The 23730-nt window shown below is 31.2% G+C and overlaps 1 protein-coding gene across 1 annotated transcript in view; it reads right to left on the reverse strand.

Moving 5' to 3' along the window:
• GABRG1 (gamma-aminobutyric acid type A receptor subunit gamma1) overlaps positions 1 to 23730 on the reverse strand; it is an 85268-nt gene that overhangs the window by 56905 nt on the left and 4633 nt on the right. The window contains exon 2 of the mRNA XM_012441179.3: positions 4521 to 4669. Within this exon, the coding sequence (XP_012296602.1) occupies positions 4521 to 4669 (149 nt within the window). The remainder of the gene's footprint in view (positions 1 to 4520; positions 4670 to 23730) is intronic.

Consider the following 23730-nt stretch of genomic DNA (forward strand, 5'->3'; position numbering starts at 1 on the left):
TTCCTAATGATAAAAGTGCTATTCAACAGAAGCTGTACAGTCCCAGAGAAAATGTGGTACATATATGCAACTGAGTACTATTCAGCCACAAAAATAGCATAAGATTCTGTCGTTTGCAACAACATGGATGGAACTGGAAGACATTATGTTAAGTGAAATAAGTCAGGCACAGAAAGACAAACTTCACATGTTCTCACTTGTATAGGAATTAAAAATCAAAACAATTGAACTCATAGATTTAGAATAGAATGATGGTTACCAGAGAGTAATGAGGTGAGGGAGTGGGAATATTTAGTGGGTATAAAAATATAGTCAGAATAAATAGTATCTATTATTTGATAGTATAAGAGGGTGATTATAATAAATAATAATATGCATTTAAAATATAACCAAAAGAGTATAACTTGAATGTTTGTACCAAAAATAAATGACAGATATTTGAGGTGAATACCCCATTTAGCCTGATATGATTATTATACATTATATGCATATATCAAAATGTCTCATGTACCTCATAAGTATATACATCCACTACGTACCCATAAAAATTAAAAGTAAAATATTTTTTTAAAAAGGAGACATAACAATCCTAAATTTGTGTGTACCTGAAACAGTTTCAATATGTATAAAGCAAAAACTTACTGAACTAAAAAAGTTTTAAAAGGCTGAGTAAATGATTGTAATTAGAGACTTTTAACACACCTCTTTCAGTAGATGTATAGATAATTTGAATGACAAGAATCATAAATCTGACTCAAGTATGTTCTCAGACACAGATTAAATCAATGTAGATACTAATAACAAAAACATACCTGGAACACAGGCTAATTTTTGAAATTAAACAATATTCACTAACTACTCCATGTGATAAAGAAGAAATTACAAAGGAATAAATTGTAAAACTCTAAAGCAGTACATGAGAAAATGTACATAAATGTCCTATGTCTTTATCTCCCAATATTTCCTTCAAAAATGTATAAAAAACCAAAAAAGGGAAAAACAAAAGCAATCAAAAATTCAGTCCTCTGCATAACTTAAAGACAAAAAATACCCACATTTCAAAATGACTATAAAAGTTAACCAAACAAACAAAACTCCAAATACCAAATCGTGGAAAGAAATCTCTCAAACATTGTCTCACCTCTACTCTAAGGCAACACTTTATGATGGATACAGCAGCCTGAAATAGGCTCTGCAGAAGACAGAAGGGAGTCAGTGGTGGGCCTAAAGTTGATCTCCAAGACCACTAGAGAAAATAAGTATACCATTAATATGAAAGTATTTAAGAATGTATTTGGAGAGCAGCACAAGAACTAAGAGGAAAAGGATCTATAAGTATGTGTGATGTGAAAGAGCGATGTTCAAAATAGGTTGTTTCTGGGCCAAGAAAAATGTCAAAAACAAAAACAGAAGTGAGCTTAAGAAACTGTACAGTGACAAGGAAAAGTCAAGGGGAGTACTTTGTGCTTCTACAAGGAAAAGAAGAATCAATTAAACGGAAGTAATAGAATTCCTTCCCCACCACAAAATAAATATACTCCAATACCACAATCAAATCCAAAGTATCTGAACTTTATAATCATGACATTAAAATATACCAATAAACTAAGAATCTTGTAAAACACCCACAAACCACAAAATAAAAAGGACAAACGAATTATTGCAGAAATAAGATATCAAAATCCAATACAGCTCAATTGTGGAAAATTCTCACCCAAAATAATAAGCAGAAGAAACTGTAAGAAAATACTCCCTACAGTTAAGTGTATTCAAACAAAAATTTAGGAATAGGAAAAAAATCATCTTGAATAAAATAATTTGGAAGCTAAGCAGGATAAATACATTCCTCACACATACACATACACAAACAGGAAGAAATAAATAAAAATTGTTTGGACTTTAAAAAAGAGAAGAAAAAGATAAAATTATGTTGATCACCAATAAATCAACTAAAACAGTTTAATAATAGGCAGGAAAAAAATGAAGAGAATATAAATGATAATAACAGAATTCAGAATGTCAAAGAGAATATCATGCAAATATACGGCAGGCAAAGGGTGACTAACATACCTACAGTGGGAATTCAAGAAGAAGAAACCCAACAACGTAACAGAACAAATATTCAACTTTCTATTCCTAAATAAATACATACATAAGTAAATAACTTTTCCCAAGGTTGAAAGAAAACTTGAAATTACATTTTGAAAAAAATGTATCAGTGTCTAGAAAAGAGATTACCCAAATTGAACAACTCTGAAACATTTACTAAGAAAAGAATTCAGTGGAAAGCTTTTTAAATAAATCCAAATGGCCTGTAGGAGAAAAAAACAAGGTTAAATAAATTACAAGGGCTGAATAATAGACTGGCATTAGACTTTTCAAAAATAACACACAAAGCAAGTTACCAGTTATGATTAGGCTATTAAAGTGAAAACTCAATGAAAAAATATATATAAACTGAGGATTTTGTATGTAGCCACTAAATCCTTCACATTTCCAGTCAATCAAAAAATAATTTTTACATATAACAACTTTCTGAAAATCTACTCAAGAAAGATATGACTAAAATAACTTTAGCAAAATACACCAATGATGAGAGTTTTTTTTTATTATTTAACTTGTATTTTAGGTTCCAGGGTACACGTGAAGGTTTGTTACATAGGTGAACTCATGTCACAGGGGTTTGTTGTAGAGATTATTTTATCACCCAGGTATGAAGCCCACTACCTTTTTTATTCCTCTCCCCCTTCCCACTCTCCATCATCAAGTAGACTAGAGTGTCTCTTGTTCCCTTCTTTGTGTTCATGAATTCTCATTTAGCTCCCACTTATAGGTGAGAATGGATGGTATTTGGTTTTGTGTTCCTGTGTTAGTTTCCTAAAAATAATAGCCTCTAGCATATGTTGATAGAGCCTAAAGACTGAAACAAAGATTGGGAAAATGGTGTTAAACAAATTTACAAATATTATATGTTGTGACAAAGCAGAAAATATGTAACTAAAAATAATAAAACTGAGGAGAAGGAAAAAAAGAAATAGAAAAATCTCATTGATTGTTGTGTAGACAGTATGTGGGGGTTAAATAGTATCAATAACAACCAAGAATCCTGAGAAAGGGCCAATAAATGGAGGACTAAGGCTATTAAGATACAAGTACAAGGGTAAAACTAGAACAAAAACATGAAACTCCCAAAATACTAAAATAAAACAAACATTAATTAAATGCAAGAAGTTCACTGCTCAAATAGATAACATAACAAAAACTACTAATATATGATGCCAGAGTTCAGCATACAATTCACGCTTTTGTTTCTTTTTCCTTTCAGCATTCAATTTCTTAAGCACACTTCTCTCTAGCTTTCTGACATTTTTCTCTACACAGAAAAAACTTGTTTTGAAGACTGTGTTTTCACATCACACATATTGTAGATGTGCAGAGAAAGAAGAAACTCTAGCAAAATAAGAAGAGAAGGTAACCAAAAAAATGTCTTTAAAAAAGATGTTTAAGCAAACATCATACCTACCAGTGAAATAGGGCTTGCTTTTCCTGATATCAGGAACAATTTGAGTTATTCAACATTACACTCTAGTCTTACCCAGTGCAATATGGCATGAAAAAGTATAATTTTGGAAATGAGAATATAAAATATTCATTATTGTGAAAATGGTCATTATTCTCTATCTTATAAAAATCCAGGAGAATCTAAAAATAAATAATTAAAATTGATAAACAAATTTAGGAAGGCTTCCAAGAACAGAGTAAAAAGTCTTTTATATTTCTCCACACTGGTAATACAAATCAGAAAATAACTTTAAAAAGGTGAATTTATACTTGCATCAAAAACTCCAAATAGAAAAAAATTAAATCTAACACAACACAGGCAATATTAATTTATGGAAAACATTAATAAAAAGTAAATATATAAATAGAAGAATATATGATGTTCTCATGAATTTGGTATGGTAAAAATTGAATTTGTTAAAAATTTCAATTTCCATATATTGATTGATGACTAAGGAAATATATGATTTATAATTTTTTCATTTTAAGGAATCTTAGGGAAAAGTTACAATTTCATTAAGTTTTAAAATTTATGCATAACTGCCAAAGACCAAAAATAACAATGTTGAAGAGGTACAAAGTTGATTACCTGTACCAACTATACTATCAAGAGTTATAATTCTATATTAATTAGAACAGTCTGGCATTTGTACAAAATTGGAACTGACTTATCTTTCAAATATTAGCCTTTTTATGACATATTGCTCAGTGTTTTAGACAGCTTTACCAAAACTTTGTCAAATATAGTAGCAGCTGGAAAATAATTACACAATTTTTTTTTCTTTTTTTTCTTATTTCAGACTGTGAACTCCTCAAAACATTAGTGACCATTCCAACCAATAATCCTTAAATCCAGCAGATCCTCTGACAAACATCAGACACTCCAGGAATAAGAAATAAATGATTAAAATAGTACCAGTGATAATATTTTTAATACCAGAATGGTAACTCAAACTTACCTCCTATATCTGGACGAAGTTTATTGTCATAGCCCTGAAGCAATGAATTCAGAATTTGTGTGATATCTCCTTCATGAATTTTTGGAGCCAAGACCCAGGTTTTGTTCACTGTTAAATCCTCATCATCTTCATCTTCTGCCTTATCAACACTAAATGATTTTAAAAAATGGTAGAAAGTTCAATTGAATTATATATAAAAGTATAGTTTAAGAATATTACAATTGAGTAAGAAAGTCATAATGTGGTACAAAAAGGCATTACAAAAACATTTTTTAGTAAAACTAACACATTTGTCATACAAAGTGCCCTGATGTGATAATACACAAAAATTGAGAATTCCGTGCAAGAAATATACAATATTAAAATAATAAAGTAAATTTTGACCACTCCCACAATGCCATTAACGTTCATAAAAATTATTCCACCAAAATGTGACTGGTGTCCCCTAAATTTGTATAACATATGATCTGCACATCCATATTTGGTGACCTTAAACCATCACAACTAAAAATAAACCTTAAAATGTAAATAATTACAGGAAAAGGTGTAATGATTAGTCTAGTAAAATGTATAAAAATGGATGTGTAGAAAAGAAGAAGAAAAAATGAGTAAAGAAAGGTTTGAATAAAAAGGAAAACATGTTGTGCACATTTTAAGTCAGAAGAACCCAGCCATCTTTTAAGTCAGAAGAACACAACCATTTTCTTCTTTTAAGTCAGAAGGACCCAGCCATCTTTTTCCAAGAACATTGTCAAAGATTTTCTGATCATCAAATTATCAATAGGTGACTCATCTTCCACATACATTTGGGAGGAGTTATAACTATCAAATTTTACTTGAAGTGACATTGGAGAGATTAAGTAACTCTCTTCCTTTATTTTGTAAATGAGAAAACCAAAGACCACTGAAACATAGCAAAAACACAAATCAATTTATTGACAAAACTGAGACTTTAATTATAGTCTTGATCTAGATGGTCTCATTTTCTAATAAAGGAGAAAACATTTTCAGTCAATGACACAGAAAAGCATCAGACATTAAGATACTTATCACAGTATTATATCTATGATTGCATATTTTTTAACCATAAGAGTATCTTTAAATAAATAATAATTTATTAACAAAAGGTATATATCTCTTGTAAGAGTCTATAAAAGCATCGAATTATTTTCATAATTGAATATTACATGAAAAATAACAGAAACAATTTGCTTTCATTGCCATCTATGTATAAAGTGGCTTAAAAGGTTTGATGAAAAAATAGAATAATGTATATACTTAATATTTTATACTAGACCATAGAAAATTTATTTTTTGTATGTTAATTTTATCTTGAAATCTTCATGTACACATTGTGTAATATAAATACATAAAAAGGAGTTAATTTGACAAGAACCTAAGAATGAACTTCTTCTTCTTTTATACCAGATAATTCGAATTATAATTCGAAATAAATTTCGAATTATAAAATGAATAATTAAATAGAGGGTTTTATAGAGAGAGGTAGAATATCATACTCTCTTAAGGAAATCATTGTGGTAGCCCTGAAAATTTGCCACTTGGTTCTCCCACCGTGGGAACATTAGTTGCCTGCCAGCACTAAGGATCAGCCCTGAGTCTGCATCTGACCCGAGTTGTCCCAGGCTGCTTTCAGTCAATAACTGAACACAGTACGAGTATTAATTCAGATCCATTGCTGCCAGACTAGGAGCTACTCTGAAGGACAATTTGTGTTGGAGGATTCCCACTGGCATGGCCAAAACTTTCTTAGAATATGTAAACGGCATTCAGATTCTTTTAATCCAAAACTTCTTCCCCCCTTACTTTCATACATTTCAAACATCTTTTGTTACTTGAAGCCTCTCTTGCCACTCCCTATTCCTCTCATTTAACTTTCCTAAGCATTTCTCTCTTACATAAATAAGGCCATCTTGACATCTTTTCTTACATATCTGAGGGCATCTTGACATCTTCTCAAAGGCTTCTGCTTCTCACATTCAATTGCATGCAACCTGTACCTATTTACTAAAGAACATCTTTGAGTCATTTAGTATATGATTATTTCTTTTTATCTTACTAAGCTCAGTTACTTTAATATATCCTACAAATTTCTTTGGTGACATAGGAAATTACTGTATGTGAAAAAAACTTTAATAACTATATTAGTTTTCTTCTATATAACAAACAAGTGTTTCAAATTAATAACAAAGAGTTAATTTAAATAGAGACAAGGCATGCTTTGCCATAAAATTATGAAGAAAATCCATCTTTATTGCTAGAGAGAAACTACATGCCTATAGCAAGTCAGTCAATTAATATAAACTATTTTTTATGCATAAACATGCATTGAGGCTTGCCCAGGAAAATCTTGGTTTACACCTGTTGTCCTGAAATGATTTTTAATAGCAACTTCTCATCACAAAATGGCCTACTTTGCATGATTAATTATATAGTCACCCTGTATTTAGTTTATATAAAGGTTACTGCAAATTTCCCGGTTCTGACACATGAGGGAGCTTCTTCCATTAATCTGTTAAGAAAGCAGAGATGACGCTCAGAGTAGCTTAATAAAGTGCCCAAGGAATATGAGAAAACCCTGAAGGAATAGTTATAGACTATTTTCCCCACAGTGTGAAAAAAAGTTATAATTGTGAGGGAAATTCATTGATGAGGCCATTTACATATTTCATTAGAAGAAAAATGATGAGTGCTACTTGTACTGAGTATATGTACAGGAAAAATTCACTGGGCAGCAAATATAATAAATATTTTGTCACTGGTACTTCCTCATAAACACTTTTGGGTTAGATAAATAATCATTATTTTCTCACTAGGAAAGGTTCCACCATGTTTATTAAAATAAATATAAAATTTGGTTATTCATTTTGTTATCATTTGAGGTTATCATTTGAGGTTATCATAGCCCTATCTTTTAAACATAAGTGGAGCTAAAATTATTTTAATATCAAGTTAATCAGTGAATCAATATACAACCCAGATAATAGGTAGATATGGTTACACAAGAAATCCAGATTCTTGCCTTTTCTAATTAGAAAATAAATAAATATGTTCAGAAATCAGGACTACCAACACTATTCTCATCATTTGAATGTCATTGACTAGAATTAATTTTGGGGGTAATTTTGCTACTCCTACTAATATTTTATTAATTAATATTTTGTTACTATTAATAAACACAATTGGGTGGTCTTGGCATCCCTATTAGTGCTCATTTAGATATCTGAGAAAAAGCATAAGTGGTTAGAATGAAACAAAAAGTATAGGTACATTCTCAAAACTAACATTTTATATAACAATAAGAAACCAAATTCAAGTTATGATTAGCTACAAGTAATCTCTACACAAGTTCTATATGCTTTAAATTGTCAGCCCCCACAGTAAGCATTTCCAGAAACATAGTGTTTGAAGTAAGAGCATCTTTAGATATCCTCATGTCCTACTCCTAACATAAATAAATAAGGAAACTGGAGTTCTAAACGTATAAATGACTTCATTAAGTCTTCCCAGTTACTTAGTGCCAAAAATTTCATATAATTATATTCACAAAATGATTATAATGTTTCAAATGTATCAACAGTCATACTTAACACATTATATATCAGTTACTTAGAGAAATGTCTTCTAGTTAAACATACTGAGAGTTTGCAGTAAAAGGAAGTTATGAAGTATGTCAGAAACTCTTAAAAAGCAGATGATGATGCAATCACCAACTGTCTATGAAACCAATACACAGTTTAAGAAGCAAACTGCTCTATGCTCTTCATCATCCTCAGAGATTATAATTGTTAAGATGAATTTTTTTCCATGTTGTAGTAAATATAACATGTGTTATACTACTGTGTTATATTAACTAATATTAGTTAATTATTACATTTTACCATTACCTATGTATCCCTGAATGACACTAAGTTACATATACCTATATACCCCTGAATGACAGAAAGTTACATATAGCCATAATATATTGTGTGTAGTCACATAATCCATTTTCCCAATCTAATGGATATGAAATAGTGTCTAATTTTCATTTCATTGCATTCCTGTAATTATTATAAAAAAGAGCACCTATTTATGTGTTTTGGGTATTTTGCCTTATGTAAATTGTATTCTAGTGGGATTTTAATACTTTTTAAACAAGTATAACAAGAATTCTATTAAACTTCATTTGACAAATATTAGATGCTTATTGTGTGCTGAGCATCTGGCATTCCTGGATGCAGGGGATGCAAAGATGAATAAAGCAGCCCCCAGAGGAAAGCTCAAGGAAGATAGAAGGCTTAACTATTAGCATTAATCTTTTAATGATAGTGTGAGATTTAAACAAATGGTTACAAATCTTTGAGCCACAGTTTCCTCATCAAACTTTTAAGGCTTATATTTCTGTAAACTCTTAGATAATAAATATATATTAAATGTTACTGCATTTGTAAAAGGTAATTCAGAGCTTTCTCCTGAAAATGGTAAAGTGGACACACCATCCTTCCTTTCTCTGGAATCAACCAAAAGTAGCAAGGGGATAGAAAACCAGATTTCCCAAACTCCATTTTTGATAAATAAGGAGACTTCAGAAATCCAAAGCACAAACAAAGAGAAGAACCATAGGTATCTGAGGAAGCTGGCAGAACGGTCCTTTCTAATAAGGGCCAGGGGCAAATGCTTGATACAAGGTCAACAAACAGATGCACCATTGGCAGAGGTGGATCATCTTTAAACTGACTCGCAAAAGTAAATGAAAGTGGAAAAAAAAAAAAAAAGAAAGAAAAGAAAATGAAACCAAACTGGCTTACAAAAGAAAATGAAACAAAAGCCAATTTGCTGAGACCGAAGGAAGAATGACACAGCTATATATGCACACTGCTGTTTTTTCCGTAATGTGGAAGAAGACAGTTCCAGCACTTTGAATAACCCTATAGCTGCCTGTCTTAGCTACCTGTATATTTAGGTGATTTGGAGAAAAATTGGACATTATTTTAAATGACTAATACATGTAAAAGAAAAGAAATGTTTTAGAAGGACAATTATTGACTTGAGGAAATTTTTTAAGTTCAGAAAAATTGTCATTACACCATACAACATAATTCACCTGCAACTATATTCATACAGCCATAATTAATTTGAATGTCAAATATGGATTTGATGAACATCATACTGTCTATCTACAGACACATAATCTTTTAATTTTCTAAAATTACTTACCTGTATAGATAGGTAAGATAGGTAGGTATTCAGATAGAATAGATGATCGATAGATAGATAGATCGATAGATCGACAGACAGATATTCTCTACAAGTTAGTCTGTGTATGCTCTTTCTTTGTATTGATTGTTTTGATGATAAAAAGCAAAACAAGTGAAGAAATTCTATTTCAACCAATTAGCTGGCTAGAATTATTTTCTTCTCCAGATTCCAGTTGATCTTTCCTCTCCTTCCTGAAATAACTAGTTTTATAGGCACATGTGAGTATTATCACCTACTGAACTATAATTTGACCCTGTATAAAAGCAGTCAACAGGCAGGTCTGTTTATACCCCTAGGTCTTTTCTCAGGCCAAGTTGTCTGGGAGATCCAGCTGAACACTTGACCTCCAAATGTTTAGCCAGCCTTTCATTTCTGAGAGTGGGGAATTTTAACCAATAAATGAAGCAATAGCTAATTTATAGTGCAACCCGGTCGAAAGCATAGCTAGAGAAAAAGAAGGAATTTCTGCTACCAAGACTGCCCCATCCCCAGCTTTCCTGATGTTTGGTTGATCAGTCCTTCATTGGGTCCCAGGTGATACCCCATAATTAGTCACTTATGTATTTACTTTGGTTTGTTGGTTAGTTTGCTTATGTGCAGTTTTGTAATTTAAAATGAAAAGAAACTTATACTACAAAATACTTTGACAAAGAGATAGAAAAGCAAAGACATCTTCCCATTGCTTTATTTTGCATTTGTAGTAAATGAGCAGATTTAGTTCCTGAAAACATAATATAGCCAGAGCATTGTTACTAAGTGAAATTTACATAAATGCTCATAGCTTACGCAATAAACACTTGGTTCTACTGTGTTCAACTGAATTAAGCTCAGGATGGATAATATGTTCAGTTCAATAATTAGGTATATGAACTTATCTTTTCTAACTTAACACCTTCTTTCCTTGTGACTTATCCTGACCTTAAAAACTGTTCATTTCCAGTCAGATTTTTTGGTAAATGAAATAAAACAACTGGAAGTTACTATAAAATTTTTTTGTGTGTCATTAAGCTGGATATGAAAAAGAATCATGAGGGAGGAAGAATCTTGTATGCATAGTCACCTAATTCATCTTTCCAGCTCCAAATACAACTACATTTACTTTTTCTAAGTTAAAACATTTGTGGGTACAAAGTAAGTGTATATATTTATGTGGCACATGAGATGTTTTGATACAGGCATGCAATGTGAAATAAGCACATCATGGAGAATGGAGCATTCATCCCCTCAAGTATTTATCCTTTGCATTACAAATAATCCAATTACATTCTTCCAAGTTATTTTAAAATACACAATTAAGTTATATTGACTATAGTCACCCTATTATGTTTTCAAGTAGTAGGTTTTATTCCTTCATTCTTTTTTTTGTACCCATTATGTGGTTTCACAATTGTCTATTGATCTTTTTCCTACTCTTGAATATTATTTTCTTTTCACTTATCATTAACTAGAAACTCATAGTTTGCATTTATCAGCAAAAATTTTAAATATGCTTTATGAAATGGTATAAATTGATTAATATTATGTGTTCCCAAGGTAATACATTATAATAATATACGCAACGCTTTATTTTTAACATGACTACAAATGTTACTATTTATTATTTCAATGCAGTCATTCTAAATTCTACACACACACACACACACACACACAAATGTACATGTACACCATCTTCATTGTCACTCAATTTCTTCCTTTCTTGTTTCCTTTCTTTCTCTCATTCTCCCTCTCTCTCCACCAGATTTCCCACCCTCCTTCTTTCCCTTATCGCTATCTCCCTCTCTTTTTTCCTCATATGTGAATTATGATGGTGATACTAAATTATATAATTTCAGATCATTAAACAGAAATGATGATTCTCTTGATATTGCCTTTGGAGATATCAGAAATCCTATTTTATTTTATTTTCTTCAAATATTCTGTTAATTTGTTTTTACTCTACAAAAATCTCATGTTCTACAAACTTTCCAGTTGAACAATACTTCTACTGAAAACTTTGACATTCAAAATACTTTATGATTAATTATTTTTTAAATTAGACTACTACTATCAGAATACTCTTCTACAAGTGGTGATATAACTTGATTATAATAAGAGGGATCAACAATAAAATAAGTCTTTACTTATGTATTTGGTGAAATATTATGTATATATGATAGACAAAAATCTATGCTAGGGGAGGTATGACAAGAAATAATGGGAAGGTAAATCAATAGGTTTTCTAGCACATTCTGAGCATTTTAAAATATATATCAGAAGGAACATTAGAAATAGAGAAAAAAATATTTATTAGTAAATTGGAAATACTTGGGAAATATTCTGTGTAAATGATGGTAATAATTGTGAAATGAAAAAATTCTAACAAATGTATAGTATCGGGAATTTTTAGCTAGAAGGGAACATGAATTAATACTTTTATCACACACATTTCTTATGCCAGTAAACAAGCATTATGGCCTGCCATGTTCAAGCCAAATATGAAAAATTTTTGCTTAGTAAATGTAGTAAATTTTTGGCACATATATTCCATTTATATGTCACTAAATCTCCCTGTGAGAAGTAGTATTTTGCACAGTCACTTGAACTAGAAACCGATTTTGTTAAATTCACATTTGATTTGCTTAATATAGCCTACTCTTACACCAGTCATGTAGGAGCAAACAGTTGAGTTTCTGCTCTCAAGAATCTTAAAACTTGTTTAAAACTATAGAAATTCACTCACAGTTACCTAATAACAGAAGTTTTGTGCTAGGATTCTGAACATATTAATCCTTACCACTATCCATGAGTGTGGGGTCCTTTACCACTATCCTTACCACTATTCAGGAGGGTGGGATTTTTGTTTTGTTTACTGGTGCATCCCCAGTGACTAGAGAAGTGATGGGCACTAAGTTGGCACTCAATTATTATTTGTTGTATGAATGAAAAGATGAATGTAGATCTTATAAGGTAGGTATTTTACCCTAATTTTATAAGTGAAGATCACTCAGTTTCTAAGAGATTTAAATAACTTACCAAAGTTCTTACTATTAGTTAGTGGCAAAGGTAGAATTTATCACAGGTAAACTTCATCAGGAAGGCTCAAATTATTTTAAAAAGGGTCTAATTTCACCCTTACATTGATAACACAGTCCTTGCTTTGATAACATTAGCAATATAACACACACAGTAATGTTTTTAAAATCCAGATTATGTCATATCATTTCTATGCTCAAAAGCCTGGATCTTAGTTAGAGAGTTTTCCATATCTCTTAGAATAAACAGTGTCTCCTCAATTTTTTAGAATAGTTTCAGTAGATTTGGTACCAGCTTTTCTTACATGCCTGGTAGAATTTGGCTGTGAATCCATCTGGCTGAGGGCTTTTTTTGGTTAGTGTTTTTTGTTTTTTTAAATACTGATTCAATTTTGAAACTCAATATTGGTCTGTTCAAGGTTTTAATTTATTCCTGATTCAATCTTGGAAAATTGTGTGTTTCCAGGAATTTATGCATTTCCTCCAGATTTTTTAGTTTGTATGCATAAAGGTGTCCATAATAGTCTCTGAGGATCTTTTATATCTCTTAGGGATAAGTTGTAATGTCACTTTTTCCATTTCTGATTGTGCTTATTTGGATCTTCTCTCTTTTTCTTTATTTAGCTTACAGTTTATCAATCTTGATTATTATTTTAGAGAATCAATTTTGGGTTTCATTGATTCTTTGTATAAATTTTTGGATCTCAGTTACATTCAGTTCTGTTCTGATATTAGTTATTTCTTTTATTTTGCTAGCTTTGGGGTTAGCTTGTTCTTATTTTTCCAGCTTCTCTAGGTGTGATGTTAGATAATTAAATTGAGATTATTCTAACCTTTTCAGATACACGGTTAGCATATAAACTTTCTTCTTAACACTGCTAGCCAGAGCAATAAGTCAAGAGAAAGAAATAAAAAGCATTGAATAAGAAAAGAAGAAATCAAACTATTCCTGTTTAGAGAGTATATGATTCTATACCTGGAAAATCCCAAAGAACTCCACCAAAAGGCTCCTGGAACTGATAAACCACTTCATTGAATTTCAGGATACAAAATCAATGTATAAAATTTGGTCACATTTCTATACAAAAATAATGTTTAAGCTAAGAGTCAAATCAAGAATTCAATTCCAATAGCCACAAAAATGCTACCTAGGAATATATCTAACCAAGGAGGTGAAAGATCTCTACAAACAGAACTACAAAACATTGCTAAAATAAATCATAAGTGACACAAAGAAATGCAAAAACATTGCATGTTCGTAGATTGGAATAATCAATATTATTAAAATGGCCATATTGGCCAAAGCAATCTACAGATTCAATGCTATTCCTATTAAGCCAATAAAATAGTTTTTCAAAGAACTAGGAAAAAACTATTCCAAAATTCATATGGAACCAAAAAAGAACCCAAATAGCCAAAGCAACTCTAAGCAAAAAGAACAAAGCCAGAATCATCACATTATCTAATTTTAAACAATATGATAAGGCTACAGTAACCAAAACAGCATGATACTGGTACAAAAACAGACGCATAGACCAATGGAACAGAAAAGAACCTAGAAACAAAGCTGCATACCTACAGTCATCTGATCAACAAAGTTGACAAAAATAAGCAATGAGAAAAAGACTCATTCCTTTTTATTCCATTCAATAAATGGTACTGGGATAGTTGGCAAGCCATACGAAGAAGACTGAAACTGGACCCTTACCTTTCACCACGTACAAAAATTGACTCTACATAGAGTAAAGATTTAAATGTAAAACCTCACACTATAAGAATCCTAGAAGAAAACCTAGAAAACACCATTTTGGATGTCAGCCTTAGAAAAGCAATTATAGCTAAGTTCTCAAAAGAAATTGCAATAAAAACAAAAATGGACATGTGAGTCCTTACTAAACTAAAGAGCTTCTACACAGCAAAAGCAACTGTCAAAGAGTAAACAAATAACTTAGGTAATGGCAGAAAGTATTTGCAAATTATGCATCTAACAAAGATCTAATATCTAGAGTCTATAAGGAACTTAAACAATTGGAAATGCAATAAACAAATAACCCCATTAAAAATGGGCAAAAGACATGAAAAGACATTTCTCAAAAGAAGACATACAGGCGGCCAACAAACATAAGGAAATATGTTCCGAGCCTCTACTTGTCCGAGAAATGCAAATCTAAACCACAACAAGGTATCTCACACCGATCAGAATGACTACTATTAGGAAGCCAGAAAAAACAATAGATGTAGACTAGGCTGTGGAGAAAACGGAATGCTTGTACACTGTTGATGAGAATAAACAACTAGTTTTACCACTGTGGAGAGCAGTTTTGAGACTTCTAAACTTAAAACAGGACTACCTTTTGACCCAGCAATCCCAATATCCAAAAGAAAGTAAATCATTCTACCAGAAAGACACATGCACTCACATGTTCACTGCAGCACTGTTCACAGTAGCCAAGTCATAGAATCAACTGATAGGTGCCCATTAGTGGTGGATTACATAAAGAAAATGTGGTAAATATACACTGTGCAGCCATAAAAGAAGCCACAGAAAACAGAAAACAACAAAATTGTGTCCTTTGGAGAACAGAAAAGTAAATACCCCATGTTCTCATTAGTAAGTGTGAGCCTAACACTGGGGACTCATGAATATAGAAATGGCAACAATAGACACTGCAGACTATTAGAGAGGGCAAGGGAGGGTGGGGTAAGGTTTGAAAAACTAACCATTGGGTACTATGATTCATACATGGCTATTGTGATCATTCCTACTTCAAAGCTCAGCATCATGCAATACACTCAGGTAACAAACCTGCACATGCACACACATCTGTTAAATTTAAAATAAAAGTTGAAAAAAAAAAGAATAAGTAGCAACTACCAGACCCCACATTATGGTTTTCCACTTCAAATGTTTATCTCCAACCCTCAGGTGGCATGACTGAAAGCTTCACTCACTTCTAGTATTTGTTAAAATATTACTTAATCATTGAAGCCTATCTGATCATTATTTGCTCTTCTAACCAAATTCCACACTTCTTTGCCCAGCTTATTTTTTCCATATGTATTAGTCCATTTTTATACTGCTATACAGAACTGCCCAAGACTAGGTAATTTATAAAGGAAAGAGGTTTAATTGACTCACAGATCAACATAGCTGGAAAGGCTTCAGGAATCTTACAATCATGGTGAAGTCAAAGGGGAAGCAGGGCATCTTGTTCACAAGGCAGAAAGAAGGAGAAGTGCTGATTGAAGGGGGGGAGAGCCCCTTATAAAACCACCATATCTCATGAGAACTCACTCACTATCATGAAAACAGCATGGGGGTAACTTCCCCCATGATTCAATTACATTCACCTGGTCTCTCCCTTGAAACCTGGGGATTATGGAGATTATGGGTATTACAATTCAAGATGAGATTTGGGTGGAGACTTGAAGTTAACCATATCACCGTAGCTCTAATTTACTTATAAAATCCTATACCTAAATAATGAAGGACAAAGTAGTTTTAACCCATTAAATTATACTTGCCCATTTGGAGAAAAAGATAATTTTATAAGTTCTAATTTAATATTATATTTATGCTTATTGTTTACTGTATATTTCTCCCTCCTGAGTGCCAACTCTAAAATGGTAGAAGGTGATTTATCTTTAGTTCATGACCATATCACAAGTTTCTAGAACAGTGTCTGTCACACACAAGGTTTTAATAAATATTTGTTAGTAAACAAATATATGTCGTCTCCACAGGCCCTATCTGTTATCTGTTGTTAATGACAAGTTACATGGTATTTTTTTGCCACCATCAAACACATTTTCATAAGCACAGTCATTCAGGGAAAAATTCCAGAAAAGAAATATCTGGTTTCTAAACTTTCTAAGTAGAAGATACTCTAATGTCAAGGACTATAAGAACTTACTTTTCAAAGAGTAGGTAAAAATCGCTGATTTTAGACCTAAAGTCAAAAAATAAATAAATTTTCTTTCTTTTTTCTTTTTTTCCTCATGTTTGAGCTACTAATTTCTTTTGTACAAAAGTTCCTTTCTAGGGTTGTAATTCTGAATATTTGTACTGCACATAAAGCTGTAGGAAAGCAAAATAATTAAGAGTGATAAATAACAGCATTATAGATTTAAATTTTCAGAATTGTATTATATGTGCTGCTGAAGCAAGCACTAAACTTCCAGAGTTTTGAAGATGTGAAATGATAATCCACTCAATTCTATGATTATTTTATGAGCAAAAAGGAAGATAAAATGGAACCTATCACTTAACACACATAAAGAGATGCTTTGGAAACTTGAAATGGCACAATAGAGCCAAGCCTAGAATACTAGGTAAGTGTGTCCCTGTATGCTTCCAATCTGTCCTGTGGTTAGCTCTACCATGCAATTAATCACATTGTATCTTAATTAATTATGTATTTATTTAGAACCCTCCTCTAAGCTTTAAGCAATGTGAAGGTATTTAGGTATTTAAATGCCTTAGATTTTAAGGTATTTAATGTGATACCCTCAGCACCTACCCACAAATCTGATACATAGTATTCTCCCAATTTAATAAAAATCACTGAATAAGTAAATGAATAGATCATTGTGCTGTTTTCAGATAAAATTACTGTGAATAAAGATAACTAAAACTATAACCGTGGTCCTTAATTTGAAAATTATGGTAGATAACCTAACATAAAACGAATTTAAACACAGTAATGTTCTGATACCAGTACTAAGGTCATCAAAAATAAAAACAGAAGAAAAAAAGTACTCATTTGACAAAGACAACGTGACCTATGAGAAATGATTAAGTGGGACTATAACAGGGAAGGTATATATCTAATGTGAAAAACACAACAAAACTTTATTGAGGAACATATGAACAAAAAACGCAAAATAAATATTTTGCCTATGAAAATATTATGAATGTATTATTCCTAAATTTTTGATACATTTCATACAGGTTTAATCAGCATCTCATCTTTTGTGTGTGACAGGTTAAAGTCATTATAATTAAGTAGAACAATCAACATGAGAGCTTATAACAAATTATTTAAAAAGGGAATTCTTAGATGGAATTTATCTGAGGAGAATAAAAAGAAAACAAAATGAAGTTTATCAAAACCTTATTGTAGGAATACATAGTCAGTGAAAATAAAATTAAGCTTTCAAAATAAGATCTCTAGTATATAGAAATATAATATATGATAAAAGTGAATTGTCAATTTAGAAATAAAATAATTATCCAGTAAATTGTGTTGAAATCCCAATTAACCCTTTTGAAGAAAATAAAATTAGATTTCCACCTTAAACAATAAATTGCTATATATTAAAGATAAAAAGAAAGTGAATAAAGAATAATATTACTAAGGAAGATATTTAAAATGTTTTTGACACTTGGGATAAGAATGCCTTGCTAGGCAATATATAAGCAAACCAGCAAAATAAAAAATAACTGAAAGAAAAATTGTATAAAGAACTTACAGTTGGAATAGGAAACTTTATGTAAGACTAGAGACAAAAGTTTAATTGAGAGAAAAATATGTATAACATAATTGATATACAAGAATTTAAGAAAGAAAAGGACCAATAAATATATATGCATGCTAACTTTTTTGGTAGCAAGGGAAAATAAGTTTAAAATGTGATGATGATCTTTAGCCATCACATTGGCAACATGTTAAAAGATTCATTACATCCAGTACTGAGGATAATACAAATAAATGGCATTTTTATAACAATTAGTAGGAGATGGAATTTGCTTTACAGTAATTTGATATTGATCAAAATATAGATATTAAAGGCATGTACATATGGATATATGTACATAAAAATGTTAATGACAGACAAAATATAAGAGAATATATTAAGGAACAATTTAATGTTAAAATTCTTCTATCATATAGAATATTACATAGTCATTCAAAAAAGAGGTAGAATAAGTATACTGATTTAGAAAGATATTTTCGTTAGTTACGTCAAAAACTAGTTAGATTTTATTTGTGTTTTTAAGAGTACACATGTATGTGTGCACATAACACAAACACGCACATACATATGTATCTACCTAAATTCATGGAAAAATCTGGAATTAAAGGCTACAAGTTGCTAAGTAGTTGCTTTTTAAATCAATAAATTAGGTTCTATTTTTTCCCCAAAATCAATGAATAGTGCCACCAAATAGACTCTCTCCTTGCCTCACCACCATACCAACTCACCAACCCCAGGAATAAAGGATGTTATTTCAGGTCCCTCTCAGGAAAGAAACACAAGATTAGAGTATCAAGGCAAAAGATGGGCTATCTCCTTTTGTCCTTTCACTATTGTTCTTCTTCTTTACAGAAAGCCTATCGACATCTTTCTGGTAGACAGTATCAAACTATATTGTCTCTCTAATTTTAGCTTAGTCCTCATTAAAATTATAAAATTTAATTAGACATATATTCTTCTTGTAAAAACAAGATAAATAACATGTGAAATTAAATACCTAATGTCCTCGGCGATTTCTTACCTTTGATCAATGAAATCAAAAACTTTTCTGTACTTCATCTAGAGGTAAACATTGCTATTAATTGTATGTATAGTCTAATGAACTATTTTTTGTTTTGCTAACTTCTTTTTGAGGACTGAAATGGATAAGATACTTCAACATTTTAACATTTATAGTATACAAGCAAAAACATTATGTCATTAGGGAAAACCATTTTTTTTCCATACATTTCAACAATAACAACTTGAAAATGATTTTTGAAAAGCAAGTAAAGAAAAATAAGATTGAGTGAAAAATTCAAATTAATTTTCTGTCTATAGACTAGAGCTTGAATGAGATTATACATCAATGATTTCACAGTTTGAGATGTGGAAAATTGATTTAGGAGAAATGTAAAATGCAGCTTCATTTATGGTCTATTTTATATGATTTTCTTGGTAAGGCTGAAGATACAGAACTCTTCAAAATTACATCTAAACTAGGAAAGAAATAGTAATACAAATTGCTTCAGCACAGAGTTTATCCCTGTTACTTTCAAAAAAAGAAGTCTGGACAATTCGTAAACCTGTCAGAGCATAGTTATCTAGTTAGATTAAAATATGAGATTAGATACAAGATAGCTAATTTTAAAAATAATAATATCAGAATACATTTAAAAAAGTAATTGGTATAGTGGCATGTTTTTCTAAAAAACATGAAGATAAAAACAGACAATTATAAAACAGATTTTTTTCTTAATGCCTTTGGTTATAGATTTAAAATTTCTGTAGTTTATTGATTTATTTGTAATAAAAGAACAAATACTACAAATAAAACAATATAGTTTGGCAACCTTTGGATTTTTGTTTTCGTTGTTTATTTGCTATGTTTAGCATGCCAACTTTCTTCTTTAAACAGTTTAGAAAACTAGGAACCACCCATCCAATGAAGTCTTCGGAAGGCTGGTGAATGCCCAGAAATCGTAAGTGTTATTTTGTGACCATTTCTATGTGAGTGCTTTCTGGAGTAAGAGAAAGAAAACATAATTTTTATTATAGTCTATTTGAAAAATTGAACACTGAGTATACTGAAATTATCAACAACTTCATCATTTTTCAGTTTATATTCATAGTGCCTGACAGAACATAAGTTAGACTTAGAAAAAATACAAATCTGGGTGAAATTCACACTCTCTAAGACTTTGGAGTATCTATGTTTCAGATACATTCTTCAAAGCAGCAAAATTTTGCAACATTGAGGCATTATATTGAGGCTTATTAAATTAAAAGACCTTAAAAGTGAAAGAAAGAAATGAGAATTCATACTTCTGAAGGCAGAAACATGTATTTTTTTCCTAAGGCTTGTGATCTTAAATGAGTGTCAGATATTTTAATTCATAAAAGATTGTCTTAGATTATTCACTTCACAAACTAAGAGAATACAAATAAGTGAATATGTATTCACTCCAGTCTATTCTAGTTATGACAATCTGATGTTTTTCAAAATGAATTGTTACTAAGAAATTTCAGAGACAAATATACATTCATAAGCCACCTTTAGAGAGTAAGAAATTAGTCTATAAAATACAGGCATCTGAATTAATACAATAGGGCTACTCAGTGCTAGTCAATATGGCAATTTTTTGGAACAGGTATTATTTACTAAACATACTCTATTATACATGCTGGAAAATTATTATTATAATTATACACATCTAGGATGACCAAGAGGTGAATGGTATCCCTGTATTTAAGCACACTGTACCTCTTGTACAACCATTAGTGATTGTTCTAGAAATTTACCTGAAGATTAACCTAGTAGCTAGAACCCTTGATTCTAGCACCTTAAAGCTATCTAGGGAAATAAATCACACTCTGACATGAATATTAATATATACTAAAGTTACTATTTTATAATCATAGAGATTGTGATCTGCCCAATCTAGCTATAGGTTGGAGAGCAGGGTCTATATTAAGTTTACTTCTATATCTCTATTGCATACCACAATCTCTATTACTTCTTAGTTATTTAAGACTAGTCTAAAAAATAAAGAGAAGTGTTAAATCTCAGAAGATATTGTTTCTGGGAGGAAAGGATTTCTCCATTTCAGAATTTCAAAATTAAACTAAATTATATAGCTTTTAACAGGAGGTTTCTACTTTAATGCCACATCTTACATAACCAGAAGGCTCACCTAAAAGACATAGGAAATCTATATACAAAAATTCCTACCAAATTTTGAGACTCCACCTCTGGCACAAGATAGTAATGTTATTGTTCTCTCTCTCTCTCTCTCTTTCTCTTTCTCTCTTCATATATATATATAAAATAGCTATGGTATAATACTGCTTTTATATGTATACCACAGCTATGGTATAATAGTGCTTACCCTTGTCCTCAACCCCCTATCAGACATATAAGAACATACAACTTACCCCTTCCTCAGATGTAAGTGTGTGTGTATGTGTATATATATACACACACACTATATATACACACACACACACACACTATATATATATATATATATATCCTTAGCTAATACTGACCCGAACTTATGCCTATGACAGCTGAGAACATACAATATTTTCCCAGAGTTGCAACTGACGGCAACTTCTTTAGTGCCCCCACTATAACTCCTCTAGAATTCTGAGTAGCAATTCCAACATTTTATTGTTTTTACTTATTTATATTAATAAGCTATCTTGACACAAACTACTACACTTTCAGTTCAAATAGAAGGAATTCTGATTTCTGTATCCTGCTCATCTAGCATATATGACATATTTATACCACTTGAACATTATAGAGCAATGGCTTTGTCTTGCTTACCATTATATCCAGTTCCCAGAACCCTGCTTAACACACAATGGGCACTGAGTAAGTATTTGCAGAATGAATGGTGATGCTCAATGAGTATTTACTGAATAAATTAATAGCTAAGACTATTTCTTGGAACATGGGACTTCAGTTGGCTAAATGATTTTAGTACTGAAAGATAATGAAATGTTTGAAAATACAAAAAAAAACTGATAAATTTTATCTGCCTCCTACAGAGTAAAGAACACTCTAATAAGCTTCTGCTTGAACAAGTCTAGTGATAAAGCATCCATTACCATGTTAGAAAATTTTTGTATTGGGAGAAAATCTGCCTTCATGTAATTTTCACTACCTGGTTATTATTTGCCTTTATCCTTTAAAATAAGGTTACCACTCAATTCCTCAGCAAAACTTATGTAAATTAAATATCCTATGGTGCATTTTTTTCTACTTCAAGTACTTCAGTGTGTCAAAGTTTTCCTTAAAATAATCTGGCACTACCCATAATATTCCAGAAAGTATGTGATAGGTACAAAGTAGATTTTTCTACTTAATGCGATTTTATCAATGAACTCACAATTTACTATAGTATCTCTCCTCTCTTCTCCTCTTTTTTCTACTTTGCCTTTTTTAAAAAAATTGTCAAAAGTCACGTTAATTGTTTTGACTTATATTACATTCATAATCTGAGAGATTTGGTAGTTCAAATGCAGGTGGGGCATAGAAAACAGTGATTTGAATTTTGGATTCAACACTTATCAGCAAGATGACCTTTAATAAGTTCACAAAAATGGCTTTTCCCTGTTTTTCCATCTGTAAAACTGAGAGAATAACAACATCTAGGCTATATTCTTCTTCGTCTTCTCATTGTGTAATTTGGCTAAGTAAAATCTTCTAGGCTGAATACTTGCCTTCAGATTTGAAGATGTTTTCCCCATAGTCTTCTGGTATTGCTGATGAGAAATCTCTTGGCTCTTTAGTTATTTTTTCTTGGTTATGACCCATTCTTTCAGCATCTTCTATCTTGAAAAATTTAGACTCCTTTGTTTATCTTTAAAGTTCTGAAGGTATATTTTTTATTTTGATTAAAATGTTTTTCTTTAATTAGTGTCATAAATCTAGGTCTTAGCAATGAATAAGTATATGCTTCAAGTGGGTAGTACTTATATCTACTCTAATCACCACTGTAAACCCAGCATATTGTTCTTTTATGGCACACACTAGGTACTCCATAAATATTTGTTGACTAAGTAAATGATTGACCTTTTCCAAGTCCAAAAGATATTTAAGAGCACACAAGAATCCATGGTTTTCACTCTATTGCACTTCAAACCACTTTAGGCTATATCATACTAGAATAACTATAATTCCACAGAATATCTGTTATGACTTTCTTTTCATATAAAATTTTAAGTGCTAGTTTCTTTGCACAGATTTTTTTTTTCTTGGAAATTTCATTTCTGGAAATACATACGACAGCTCCACACTAATGAAGATTTTCTGCCTCAAAGATTTGTCTGAAATCACTCCAGTGAGAAATGGTGGAGCTGAAACTGGAATTTAGATCTGTTGGTAAAGGCCAGGATTCTCACTTGAAACCCTGCCCATATGTGAATTACTCTCTGGAAGCTCATTCTTCCTTTCCTCTCATGGCAGTCATTTA

Source organism: Aotus nancymaae, unplaced genomic scaffold (genome assembly GCF_030222135.1).
Source record: "Aotus nancymaae isolate 86718 unplaced genomic scaffold, 86718_ANA_hifiasm-v0.15.2.pri h1tg000006l, whole genome shotgun sequence".
NCBI classification, from domain to species: domain Eukaryota; kingdom Metazoa; phylum Chordata; class Mammalia; order Primates; family Aotidae; genus Aotus; species Aotus nancymaae.